Source organism: Cherax quadricarinatus, chromosome 13 (assembly GCF_038502225.1).
Source record: "Cherax quadricarinatus isolate ZL_2023a chromosome 13, ASM3850222v1, whole genome shotgun sequence".
Lineage (NCBI taxonomy): Eukaryota > Metazoa > Arthropoda > Malacostraca > Decapoda > Parastacidae > Cherax > Cherax quadricarinatus.
The window spans coordinates 24,875,951-24,890,529 of NC_091304.1; the positions used below are offsets into that span (position 1 = coordinate 24,875,951).

At 38.0% G+C, this 14,579-nt stretch overlaps 1 protein-coding gene across 1 annotated transcript in view; it reads left to right on the forward strand.

The window, feature by feature from the left end:
- Nucleotides 1-14,579, forward strand: part of LOC128688713 (H(+)/Cl(-) exchange transporter 7) — a 147,234-nt gene that overhangs the window by 34,513 nt on the left and 98,142 nt on the right. Inside the window, exons 3-4 of the mRNA XM_070084596.1 lie at nucleotides 625-740; nucleotides 1,440-1,638. Coding sequence (XP_069940697.1) covers nucleotides 625-740; nucleotides 1,440-1,638 — 315 coding nt within the window. The remainder of the gene's footprint in view (nucleotides 1-624; nucleotides 741-1,439; nucleotides 1,639-14,579) is intronic.

Here is a 14,579-nt window from a genome sequence, read left to right on the forward strand (position 1 = left end):
CCACCATATTGGGTAGTCCAAATTAGTAAATGGGAGGTTTCTTGTACTCAGCTGATAGATAAAATGGAGTTCTAAAGAAATAGCTATGAGTTTGGTCAACTGGAACAATGGAATTGGCTGAAAATAGGGCTCAACGTCGGTGAAATCGCCGATACGCATATGTCCCCGAGACCGCTAACTTCACGGGAGCATAATTCCATGAGTTTTCGACCAAATTTCGAACTTTTGGTGTCATTACCATCGGGAAAAGATTCTCTATCATTTCATAAGAAAAAATAATTTTGTTTTTTTTCAAAAATTGAGTGACATAGAATGACAGTTTCAGAAAGGGGCCTGAAACCGTCAAAGGATTAAGATTTGTAAAAGTTCTCACTCTCTCTTAGTAGTATTTACAGTTTTATTTTTACCATCCTTTCAGCAGAAAGATTGTTCTACATGTTTCTGTCTAGGAGTGCTACTTTCCATCACTTCTGCAGTATGACTTAAACCTGAAGTTGTAAAATATCTGCTTGTTTGTGAAGTGTTAGATATGATTAGGGATAGTGTTCATTTTACAGTATCAGAATAATTTAACCTTCTTACAACAATATTCTTTAATAACTTTCAAAGATTTTTTTTTAACAGATGAACCAAAAATTGAAAATAGCACTGCAAGAAATAGCACTTTTTATCTGGATCAGCAAGAAAGTCCTTCTGATGAAAACCGTGGTCAACTTAATGTTTTGTCAGCAGCATATGAGGTCAGTTTTACATTGTCTTGAACAATAATCCATTTAATGCCAACATTCTGTTAGAGCTTCATGGATGTTTTATATATTGTATACTAATAATTATAAGCTGTAATTTTTGAAATAAGATTATACAGAGATATAAAAATTGAGAGCACTTTAAATTCCATTTCTGTTCTGTTTCCTACCTCATCACCTGACCTAACTTGTCCCTTCCCTTACAGTTTGATAATTGTCCAAGATGACTGAAACATCTAAAATTTCCTTTCCAAATTATGGGGTAGTTCTGAATGTTTCATAAAATTTCCATTGATACTCATTCTCTGGATCTCAGCGAAGTTCATATACTGTATGCACTTTATGCTTCGTAGTTGCTTCCACCTCCAGTTGCCAGGTGGTATTTGCCTATATTTCTGTCCTTTCAAAGCAAGTATCTGTTCCTCAAGAAAGTGAGAAACAGTAATGATATATATATATATAACACCTTCTTAAGAGTTCAAGCATGTTTTTGGTTTTCATTCTAGTAGCTTATTGCATCAACTTTGATTTTAATTTATCTCTTGCACTGTCAGCTATTCTTGCATACACTTACCCTTCACCCCTTCCTAACCTCTGCATATTCCTCCTTTAGCATATCACTCTATGTATCATTGAATGGCCCTTTTGGGTTCAGTGGATAATTTGATTATATGATCGTGGTTTTCATTCTAGAGCTTGGATTATGAAACCTGTATTAATTCTGCATGGCTTGACGAGGAGCGTACGAAGGGATATACATTTGTGGTCAAGAAAGACGTCGCTCGTTGGCTGGTGGTGTTGCTGACAGCCATTCTTACTGCTTTAATAGCATGTGTTATTGATATTACTATTGAAAGTCTCTCAGCATTTAAATACACATGGCTGAAACAATGTATCCTTTTTATGTATTTGTGTTAAGTACACTTACCATCCGACTTACGACCGAGTTCGGTTCCGAGAAACCGGTCGTAAGTCGAAATGGTCGTAAGTCGAACTTTACTACTGAATATCAACAAAACATTTTTGTAATGACTTTATTTTATTGTTTTATTTTGGTATTTCATGTTTAACTTTACTTTTTATGCTGTTAGTACTGTATTTTATTCTGTAAGGTTTAGGATAAACACTGTGTACAACACAAATAGTTGTTTATTTCCCAGAAATTTGGCATAAAAAACACGGTCGTAAGTCGAGTGGTCGTAAGTCGAGCAGGTCGTAAGTCGGATGGTAGGTGTATATGTATAATGAAACCCACCAGTATATTTATGCACACCAAAACCAAACCCTTGCACATATAAATACTTCTTCTTTCAACAAACCAGCTGTATCCCATTAAAGCAGGGTAGTGCAAAAAGGAAAACAAAAATTTCTCTTTTTAAATTAATAACATATACAGGAGAAAGGGTTACTAGCTCCCTTGCTCCTGGCATTTTAGTCACCTTTTATGACACGCATGGCTTATGGAGGAAGAATTCTGTTCCACTTCCCCATGGAGAACACATAAATATGTTACAGCCTCTCCTCACTTACCGATGTACTCATTTACCAATAACTTGGCGTTACGACAGGCTCTCCGATGAGTCAGTATTTATGCCACATGAGAACTTGGGTCATGGAAATGGGCAGTGCAGAGTGTCAGTGTCAAGCATCTTAATCTCCTTACACCCACACAGTACACTAGCTTTTAAAGTCTCCAAGACTCCATATTTGTACAAATTTGTACTTTATTGTGCACCCCATAGTACAAAATAGAAGTGCAGCAGCACTTGGAAGAGGAAAATGGAAGAAGTGCAATAGAAGTTCAGAGTAAAGGGGTTAGTGATGGGTCTCAGTATCAAGCAATCTCCAAGACTACATATTTCGTCTATAAATTTGTACTTGATTGTGCACCCCATAGTACAAGATAGAAATGCAGCAACACTTGGAAGAGGAAAGAGAGGAAAATGGAAGAAGTACTAAAGAAGTTGCTGCTGTGTTCGTCTGTGTATTTACATTCTTAGTGTCTCTCGTGGCAGCTTAATTAAGAAATTATTAAACTCGGTGAGCAAGGTAGTGATGATAATAATAATAAAATATAAATAATAATCCTAGGTAGTAGGTTGGTAAACAGCAACCGCCCAGAGAGGTACTACCGTCCTGCCAAGTGAGTGTACAACAAAAACCTGTAATTGTTTTACGTGATGGTAGGATTGCTGGTGTCTTTTGTCTGTCTCATAAACATGCAAGATTTCAGGTATGTTTTGCTACTTATACTTGCACTTAGGTCACACTACACATACATGTACAAGCATATATATACACACCCCTCTGGGTATTCTTCTATTTTCTTTCTAGTTCTTGTTCTTGTTTATTTCCTCTTATCTCCATGGGGAAGTGGAACAGAATTCTTCCTCCGTAAGCCATGCATGTTGTAAGAGGCAACTAAAATGCCGGGAGCAAGGGGCTAGTAACCTCTTCTCCCGTATAAAATACTAAATTTAAAAGAGAAACTTTGGTTTTTCTTTTTGGGCCACCCTGCCTTGGTGGGATACGGCCAGTGTGTTGAAAGAAAGAAGAAAGGTAAATAATAATAATAAAATAATAAAAATTTATTTCTTTGCTAAGGTTACAATGTATGTTTACATATCATAATTTGATTGGAGCAAAGAAAGCCACTATCATGCCGAGGCATTTTGGGCAGATTTAACCTAATATAGTAGGGCCCCACTTATACAGCAGGTTAGGTTCCAGGCTACTGCTGTAAAACGGAAATCGCCTTAAAGTGGAACACCCTTACTCATTACTTACCTTAAAATATTTTAGTCTTAATCTATGGTGAAATGAGTAGTATTTATTGTAAAAAATCAAGTGTGGTATGTATGGTAGCCAGCCCGGCTACCATACCAGGCCAACCCCCCCACATATACTATTCTATGATATTTAAGCATCCCAGAGCGATAAAATATATACAGGAGGGCCCCACTTATACGGCGGGTTAGGTTCCAGGCTACCGCCATAAAGCGGAAACTGCCGTAAAGTGGAACACCCTTTTTTTCCACTTACAAATGCATACGAACACTAGATAACAAGTTTACACTAACATATATTAAGTTAGCAATAGAACCAGGCATCAAAAAACAATAAAAAAGTACAATACACACATAGTGCACTCATTACTTACCTTAAAATATTTATAGTCTTAATCTAGGGTGAGACAAGTAGTATTTATTGTAAAAAATCAAGTGTGGTATGTATGGTAGTCAGCCGATAAAATGGCTACCATACCAGGCCACCCCACCCCACCTACACATACTATTCTATGATATTTAAGCATCCCAGAGCGATAAAATGTATATACAGTTCACTCATTACTTACCTTAAAATATAGGGTGAGATGAGTAGTATTTATTGTAAAAAATCAAGTGTGGTATGTATGGTAGTCAGCCAGGCTACCATACCAGAGAGAAAGAATGAGTGCATGAGAGAGGACAGGCGCAGAGTTATGTAAACAAACCAGGCGAAGGTAAGTTTTGTAAACAGTGTACACGTCTGGTTTGTGTACAAGTTACATTGTGTACAGGTTGTCTCTACATTGATACGGTAGAATAATTAAAGAAGAACACTCCCATTCTCATGTAACATCATTTTGAGAAGAAATGATGCTCTGAGTGAAGGCAATGGAAGTAAGTCACTCTGACTTTTTTGGGTTATCCTAGGTTCTCTACACATATGTTGTTATGTATTTATGTTATGTATCGTGTTTATTATATAATTTTGAAAAAAATATCACGGATGGATTAATGAAAATGTGTATATTAACGTAATATACAACATTTAATGATACACCGAGCTCAGACAGCGTAAACAAACAAACTGAACAGGTTGTGGACGATCACTCGGTCAGGCGAAATAGACGGTATTAATACGTGTCCAGTTTTAGTTCATTCATGTACATTTGTAAGAGTTTGTGATAAGATAAGATAAGATAAGATTTCGTTCGGATTTTTAACCCCGGAGGGTTAGCCACCCAGGATAACCCAAGAAAGTCAGTGCGTCATCGAGGACTGTCTAACTTATTTCCATTGGGGTCCTTAATCTTGTCCCCCAGGATGCGACCCACACCAGTCGACTAACACCCAGGTACCTATTTGCTGCTAGGTGAACAGGACAACAGGTATAAGGAAACGTGTCGAATGTTTCCACCCGCCGAGAATCGAACCCGGGCCCTCCGTGTGTGAAGCGGGAGCTTTAGCCACCAGGCTACCTTATAATATTTTTATTATTATTATAATAATTAAATCACGAAACAAATACTCTTACACTGTGTACAAGTTAGTACAGAATTATAGCTATAAAGTGAAGGCATACGAAAGGAATATTTTTCTACAGTTATCCCTAGTAACAGGTGACGGGCTAGAGAAAACGTAATTCTTCCCACACTTCTACAAACCGTTTGGTAAACATCTCATATATATTTGTATAAATTTTTATACTGTGGGTGCATGTATCATGTTTGTGTGTTACATAATGTGTTTCTTATATAATTTTGAAAAAAATATCATAGATAGATTAAGGGAAATGTCTATATTAACGTAATATGCGACATTAATGCGCCCAAGAGATTATTATTATTATTATTATTATTATTATTATTATTGCATCAAGAGTAGAGAGACACTTAGTGATTTTAATGTGTACCTACATGCCAGCACAGTGTGTAAGTTTATTTAGGTACAGGTGTACACAAGTTTAATTATCAAGTACAATACATATAAAATATACAATAACTTTAAAACACTTGAAATTTTGGAAAGTTTCCAGACATAACAAGGAGATGTGCTCAGGGAGAATGTAAACAAACTCGGTGGGCCGCTGTGACCGTATTAGAAAGACAGGTGGGGGGAGCGGTATAGCGAGTTTTGGTCATAATTTGAAATGTCCGTATTAGCGGAACGCCGTAAAGCGAAACGCCATAAAGCGGGGCCCTCCTGTATACAGTTCACTCATTACTTACCTTAAAATATTTGTAGTCTTAATAAATAAAGAGGAACACTCCCACTTATGCAACACCATTTTTAGACGCTCTGAGTGAAGGCATATGAAAGCAATAATTTTCTACAGTTACCCCCAGTATGAGGAGTGGGGGGGTTGAAAAGGGTTGGAATAGTTTTAAAAATGCAGTATTAGAATGTGGGGCAGAAGTTGGTGGTTATAGGAGGGTGGGTGCAGGAGGAAAGAGGAGTGATTGGTAGAATGATGAAGTAAAGGGTGTGATAAAAGAGAAAAAGTTAGCTTATGAGAGGTATTTACAAAGCAGAAGTGTTGTAAGAAGAGTAGAGTATATGGAGAGTAAAAGAAAGGTGAAGAGAGTGGTGAGATAGTGCAAAAGGAGAGGGGATGATAGTGGGAGAGGTACTGTCAAGGAATTTTAATGAAAATAAGAAAAAATTTTGGAGTGAGTTAACCCTTTCAGGGTCCGTCCCGTAGATCTACGGCTTTGCATTCAGTGTCCAAACCGTAGATCTACGTCATGAGCTCACACTGTGAGTGGTACACTTGGGCCTAGATATGAGACAATACATCTATGTGGTATGTGTGCACCACATAAAAGAAATCCTGCAGCACACTGTGTATAATGAGAGAAAAAAAACTGAAACCAAGATTTTCGATTAAAACAGCAACTTTGCAGTGTTTTTTCGTATGTTTTTTATAGTTGTATTTGCAATTTCTTGGTCTCATTTGATAGAATGGAAGACATATTACAGAAATAGAGATGATTTTGATTGGTTTTAGCACCGGAAATGGCTTGAAACTGAGCTCAAAGTAGCGGAAATGTTAAATTTTTGTCGATGTTCAAGAGTAAACAAACGACCTCACACGTCTAATTCATGCCAGCTGGTGGATCTGATACACATTCACAAATGTGGTGATGATATTTATACAATTATTACAGTATTGCATAACAGTAAATCTTCTATTTTTTGGTGTGAATAAAAATTCATTATGTAAATAAAAAATAAAAATGGGATTTATTTGTAAAGCCTCAAAACATAACTAATGAACGAGGAAATGTTAGTTTAGTGCCAGGAATGCCTACATTGTTTATTCTGGATGCTATTTTGAAATTGGAATATTTTGAACTTTGTGTTAAATTGGCCAAATTACCAATTTCCGATCACTTTATTTTGTAGTTGAAACAGTTGACTTGGCAATTTCTGTGCTCAATCTATAGAATAGAAGTAATACTTAGTAAAATAGCTAAGAATTTGGTCGATTGAATGATGTAATTGGCCTAAAATGGAAGTCAAAGTCGCAAATCATGATTCAGAATATCGCTGACACATCAAAATTCATGAGAGCTTTTAATTTTCCTCATTTGTTTTTGTTTTTATTTTCCAAAAAGACTACCTTTTCTAAAAAAAATAAAAATTTTTGGAAAATTTTTGGACACTGGGGGGATTTCAGATTTTGGCCTGACCCTGAAAAAGGGTTTAAAAAGAAAGTTAGGGGAAAAATGGATCAAGTTAAAAAAGAGAAGGGGGGTAGAGATGGGGAGATGGAGGTTTGGGGAGATAGAATATTTTGAGGAACAAAAGCACAAGAAAGGGGGGGGTAATTTTATGCACTGACAGGGGGGGTATCATCTTTTTGGAGGAAAAAGAAGGGTGGGGGGAGGGGGGAGGCAAGAGAAAAAGGGGGAAAAAGCTGGGAAATGAGGGGTCATGAAGAAAGAAAAACAGGGGGCAAGTGTTGGGGTGGTTGGTTTTTTTAATGGGAAAGGGGGGAAGGTCCCTAGAAATTTGAGATGATAGCCCCTTTATATAAAGGGGGGGGAACAAGATTGAAAATTTATTCACACCACACATTGTCTGGGGGCAATGGGGGGAAAAAGCAGAAAATTTCAAGTTAAGTTAGAGGGGGTTTGGGGATTAAAATTTTCCCAGAGGGCTGGGGAAGGGGGGTTTTTAGGTTTTGAAAGAGAGAAGGGAGCGAACAGAATGATTCGAGGTATCATTTAGGGGAAGGGAAAGGGCGGGGTAGGGCGGCCAGGGGGGGGAGGGAGGGGTGGGGGTTGGAGGGGTTTGGACTTGCAGGAGGGAGCTGTTTGATGGGAGTAAGGGAGACGAATGGTTTTAATATTGACGGGTTGGAGGTGAGCAAAGTAACATTTAGGGGGGGGTCAGGAATGCGGGCCGGATTTTGAGTCCGGGAGAGGGGGGCAGTGCCGACCTGAAGGAGGGGAATTTGCAGTTAAAAAACCAGAAACCCCCCCTTTTCTGGCAAGACAGTGATGGAGGAATGAGGTAAAAGTTTTTTTTTTTTCCCACCCTCCCTTTGGGTAATCCCAGTGATAATAAAAATAAAAAAAAAATTTGAGGAATGTTTTCTGAGAAACCCGGGATGGTGGTTTTAATTAAAGAATTAGAGGTAAGAAAATGTAAAATTTGGGGTGAGCAAGGAGGTTTTTGAGTGGGGAGGGATGTGTAGACGGTTTCATTAAACATTATTGGGGCAAAAGATAAAGGGGGGTTTTTTTTTTCATTTTGGATTTAGAAAAGGGTATAAGGTTTGGGTAAGAGCAATGTGGGATGTTGAAGTGTATGGAATAGGGGGGTTACAAATGCAAAGAGTTTTTATGAGATAGTGACTAGGTTAGGGGGGAAGAGAGGGAAAACTACTTCCCCCGTAAAAGTGGTCTTGACAGGGGTGTAAATTACCATGGTTGTTTTAAAATATTTATAGATGGGGTTTAAAAGAAGTAATGCTAGGGGGTTAGGAGAGGGGTGAGATTAAAATTTTAATTAAAAAAAAATGGGGAAATGACAAGTTACTTTTTTTGATGATACGTACTTATGGGGGATTCTAAAGAAAAAATTTCAAAATTTGTGGAGAATTTGGGAATGTGTAAAGGGAGAAAGAAAGGAAATAGAAAAAAGCAAAATGATGAGAGTATCAAATGATTTAGATAAAGAAAATTGAATAAATTGGGGGGGGGGTTTAGGGAAGTTTTTAAAATTTGGGAGTTGATGCACATGGATTTAAAGGATGAGGTTATATAGAATTTATGAAGGAAAAAGGGGGTGGTATTGAGGTATATTGGATACAAAAAAATTATCCTGGGGGCAAAAAAGGGAAAAGTTGAGGAAGAAATACCAAAACTTTTAAAGGGGGTGAAGCTTGGGTTGTAAATGCCAAGGAGGGGGTTGAGGCAGGGAGATGTCCCAAACAACGGGGAAATATTATGCAGAAAATTATGTTAAAAGAGAAGGTGTGGATAAAAAAGTATTAGTGAGAGGGCTAAGGGGGGTTGTTAGGTGGTTTGGTAGAGAAATGGATCAAAGGGAATGACATGGAGAGAATAAATCTGTGGGGGAAGGGGGGTGGGGACCCCCCCTGAAAAAGGTTGTAGAGGTTAAGGAGGTTTTGTGGGCAGGGGGTTGACTTCCAAAGGGTGGGGAGCGGTTTTGATAGGGGGGAATGGAATAATGGATTTGGGACCCGAGAGTTTTTGGAGGGACAAGGTAAAAATTTTCCATCCCTTATTTAATGAATTTTCCAAGAAACGGGGAATACACTTTCCATTTTTTTAACCGAAGTTGGGTTCAAGAAAAAGGTGAAATCAATTTTACGAATATCAAAAAACATTTTTTTAAAGAATTTATTTTATTGTTTTATTTTTTTATTAATGTTTTATAGGTGTAGGTTGGAGACAGAACCCCCCAGGGAGGTACTACCCCCCTAATGATGTAAAACAAGCCTGGATTTTTTTTAATGATGGTGGGGATTCATGTTTTTTGGTCTGCCCTATAAATATGCAAGATTACAGGATGTTTTGGGCTACTTCACAATTTAGGTCACACTACATACATGAAAAACACATTTATTTATACACTCATCTGAGTTTTCGATTTTATTTTAATATTTCTTGGTTTTAATTTTTCCTTTAAAATCCAGGGGGAAGGGGAAAAAGGAATTTTTCCCCGGGAATTTTTGCGTGTTTAAAACCCAACCCAAAATCCCGGGAACTAGGGCCCAGAAACCCCCTTTTCCTGAAAGATTATTTTAAAAGAATAAGAAAAAAAATTGTCAAAGTAAAGTCTGAAAAAGGGGAGGCGGGATGAAAAAAAAAGAGATGTTTGGGGGATTTTGGGGGAATGAGAAGGGGTTTGATGTCCTGGCTTTGGAACAAAGCTGAAGGGGGGGGGAGAGTTTCAGGGGGAGGAATAAAAAGGGGTTAGGTCAGGGGTTTCCCAAAAAGAGTTAGAGCTAAAGAAGGAGGAAAAAAGGGTTTAAGGATAAGCCATGGGGAAAAAAGGATATAAAATTAATTTAAGGATTATTTGGGGAAAAAAAGATTGATGAAAAGGGGGTTTTAAAAGTGATACACCCGGAAAAGAGAGGTGTAGAGGGAGAGAGAGAGATTTTGGGGAAAAGTTGGGGGTGAAGCGTGGGGGGGTTTTGGGAACTGGGGGAGAAGGTGGTTTGGGGGTTTTGCTAAAGTGGGAAAAAAGTTTAAGGGGTTTTGTAGGAAATTTGGGGTGCCAAAAAGTAAAAGGGGAGCCTTTAATTGAGCTTTTGTGTAGAAAAAAAAAAAGGTAATAATACATAATTTTTTGGGGAGGATAAATAAAAAAACAAGGGAAAAAAAGAGCACAATGAAAGCAGTTTTTTTAGATTATGTATTGGGGATAAAAAATTATGGGAGGCTCCAGGATGTACATGTTTATAGAGGGGCAACTGATATATGGGATCATTATTTAGTTGTAGCTACAGTTAGAGTAAGAGGTAGATGGGAAAAGAGGAAGGTGCAACAACAAGTAAGAGGGAGGTGAAAGGTATAAACTAAGGGAGGAGGAAGTTCGTGAGATATGTTTACTATTGGCAGAAAGGTGGGCTAGTGCAAAGATGAGTAGTGGGGGTGAAGAGGGTTGGAATAGTTTAAAATGCAGATTAGAATGGGGGGCAGAATTTTCAGGTTATAGGAGGGTGGGCAGGAGGAAAGAGGAGGATTGGTGGAATGATGAAGTAAGGTAGTATAAAGAAAAAAAGGTATTATGAGAGGTTTTACAAAGCAGAAGTGTTATAAGAAGAGCAGAGTATATGGAGAGTAAAAAAAAGGGTAAAGAGAGGGGAGAGTGCAAAAGGAGAGCAGATGATAGGTGGAGAGGCACTGTCAAGAAATTTTAATGAAAATAAGAAAAATTTTGGAGTGAGTTAAAGTTAAGAAAGCCTAGGAAAATATGGATTTGTATTTAAAAAACAGAGTAGGGAGTTAGTAGATGGGGAGATGGAGGTATTGGGTAGATGGCGAATATTTTGAGGAACTTTTAAATGTTAAGGAAGAAACAGAGGCAGTAATTTCAAACTGGTCGGGAGGTATACCATCTTTTAGGAGTGAAGAAGAGCAGAATGTAAGTGTGGGGAGGACGTGAGGCAATGAAATGAAAGGGGTAAAGCAGCTGGAACTGAGGGGACATGACAGAAATGTTAAAGCAGGGGGATATAGTTTTGGGAGTGGTTGGTACTTTGTTTAATAAATGTATGAAAGAGGGAAGGTACCTAGGATTGGCAGAGAGATGTATAGTCCTTATATAAAGGGAAAGGGGACAAAAGAGACTGTAAAATTATAGAGGAATAAGCTTACTGAGTATACCAGAAAAGTGTATTTAGGGTTATAATTGAAGAATTAGAGGTAAGACAGAATGTAGGATTATGAGCAAGGAGGTTTTAGAGTGGGTAGGGATGTGTAGATCAGGTGTTACATTAAGCATTTTGTGAACAGATTTAGATAAAGATAGGAAGTTTTCATTGCATTTATGAATTTGGAAAAGGCATAGATAGATGGATAGAGGAGCAATGTGGCAGATGTTAAGTATATGGAATAGGGGGTGTTATTAAATGCTGAAGAGTTTTTATGAGGATAGGAGGCTCAGGTTAGGTGTGAGAAGAGGGGGAGACTACTTCGCAAAAGTAGGTCTTGAGGGATGTTTAAGTCACTGTTGTTTAATATATTTATAGATGGGGTTTTAAAGGAAGTAAACGCTTTGGGTGTTTGGGAGAGGGGTGGGATTAAATTATGGGAATCAAATTCAAAATGGAATTGACACAGTTACTTTTTTGTTTATGATACTGTGCTTTTGGAGATTCTAAAGAAAAATTGCAAAGGTTAGTGGATGAGTTTGGGAATGTGTAAGGTAGAAAGTTAAAGTGAACATAGAAAAGAGTAAGATGATGAGGGTGTCAAATGATTTAGATAAAGAAAAATTGGGTATCAAATTGGGAGGAGGAGTATGGAAGAAGTGAATGTTTTCAGATACTTGGAGTTGATTTTCGGGGATGGATTTATGAAGGATGAAGTTAATCATAGAATTGATGAGGGAAAAGAGGGTGCGTTGAGGTATATTGAGTCAAACCTTATCTATGGAGGCAAAGAAGGAATGAAGATAGTAGTACCAACACCTTATATGGGTGTGAAGCTTTGGAAATGGCAGCGGGGACGGTTGGGGGTGGAGATGTCCTGTTTAAGGGCAATGTGGTGTAAATATTATAGAAAATTCGGAGTGTGGAAATTAGGAGAAGGTGGAGTTAATAAAAGTATTAGTCAGAGGGCAGAAGAGGGGGTTTTTGAGGTGGTTTGGTCATTTAGAGAGAATGGATCAAAGTAGAATGACATGGAAGTGTATAAATCTATAGGGAAGGAAGGCGGGTAGGGTCGCCCCCGAAAGGGTTGAGAGAAGGGGTAAAGGAGGTTTTAGGGTAAGGGGCTTGGGCTTCCAGCAAGCGCATGAGCGCAGTTAGATAGGAGTGAATGGAGACTAATGGTACTGGGACCTGACGATCTGTTGGAGGGAGCAGGTAATATTTAGGGAAAGGGGTTCAGGGGAAAACCGGTTTTTTTCATATAGTCAGACTTGAGTCCTGGGAAAAGGAAGTACAATGCCTGCACTTTAAAGGAGGGGTTTGGGATAGCAGTTTGGAGGGATATGTTGTGTATCTTATATGTGTATGCTTCTAGACTGTTGTATTCTGAGCACCCTGCAAAAGCAGTGATAATGTGGAGTGAGGTGAAAGTGTTGAATGATGATGAAAGTATTTTCTTTTTTGGGGGTTTTCTTTCTTTTTTGGTCACCCTCGGTGGAGACGGCCGATTGTTTAAAAAAAAAAATTGTTTTACTTTACTTTTATGCTGTTAGTACTGTATTTTATACTGTAAGGTTTAGATAAACACTGTGTACAAACAAATAGTTGTTTATTTCCAGAAATTTGGCATAAAAACACGGTCGTAAGTCGAGTGGTCGTAAGTTGAGCAGGTCGAAGTCGGATGGTAGGTGTATTTAGTGAAGGGATTCAGGAAAACCGGTTATTTTTATATAGTCGACTTGAGTCCTGAAATGTGAAGTACAATGCCTGCAAAAACAGTGATTATGTGTGAGTGAGGTGAACGTGTTGAATTATGATGAAAGAAAAATTCCCTTTCGTAGCCGCCACCTTGTTGTGGATCAGCGGGAGACCTCCCACCATCCCCAGCCACACCCGACACCACCCCACCATCCCAGGATTAGTACTTTATACATGTCCAGTCCAACTTCTCTGCTACAAGCTAGTGATTGTGAATTGTGTTTTTTTTAATTACTATATCTTGTATCTGCTAAGCAATCATGACACCCAGTAGGCGATCAGTATTGCTCAAAGTGGCAAGAAAAGGTATAAGCATTTGTGTCTTAGAATTAATGAAATACACAAAGATATTAGACAAGATATAACCTGTGGCTATAATGAAGTGTTACTTTGTACACATAAAAAGAGGTAAACGTAAGTTTGTGTGACTGACTGACTTACTGAATGACTGACTCACTGAATGATTTGACTGACTTAGTGAATGACTTGACTGACTGACTGAATGACTTTAAGTACAACCATCGACTTCAGTACCAGAACCTCTACTATCCACCTCAGCCCAGTAGGGCCACAGCATAACTCTCCACTCTTTTCACAGTCATCCACAAACACCAGCCCCACAATTTGAGGTAAGAAATACTATTATTTCTGTTACATTTGTACTTTAGCAGTAAAACAACATAATACATCACAACAGTGAACTACAATTACATATTCACTTTTATTTTTGTAAGATGGAGGCCTAAAAAAGTTGTTTGGCATTTTTGGTGGGCTTTTCAGTAACGAACCCTATTTTCACACATTTTCAGGAACAGAATTTGTGGTAAATGACGGTCTGCTGTACTTTGAAATTGAGGGCAAAGTTGAAAATGTTTGATTTATACTGCTGTTCAAGAGTAAACAACTCACCTACATGTCCAATACACGCCAACTCGAGTCTAATCTTCTGTACAAGTGTGCTGATATCATTTATACTGTTTTACAAATGATGCAGTAGTATACATAACAGTAAATCTTCTATTTTTTGTGAGAATGAATATTCAAAATGGAAAGCAAAAGTAAAGAAGAGGGGCCTGAGACGTGACTAATGAACAGATAGAATGTTATTTTAGTGCCAGGAATGTCTGTCTTGTTTATTCTGGACCCTATTTTTCAATTGGCATCTTTGAAAATTTGGTGAAATTGGTTAAATTCCAATTTCTGACCACTTTATTGGGTAGTTGAAATTGGTAAATGGGAGGTTTCTGTACCAGTCGATAGAACAAATGGAATTCTAGCACATAGCTATGATTTTAATAGACTGAAACATTGGAATTGTCCTAAAATAGGCTCAGAGTGCTCGAATCATGGATGGGAAATATTGTTGATACCGCTAACATCGCGAGAGATAATTTTGTAAATTTTTCATCAAATTTCATAGTTTTGGTGTCATTATGATCGAAAAAGATTCTCTGT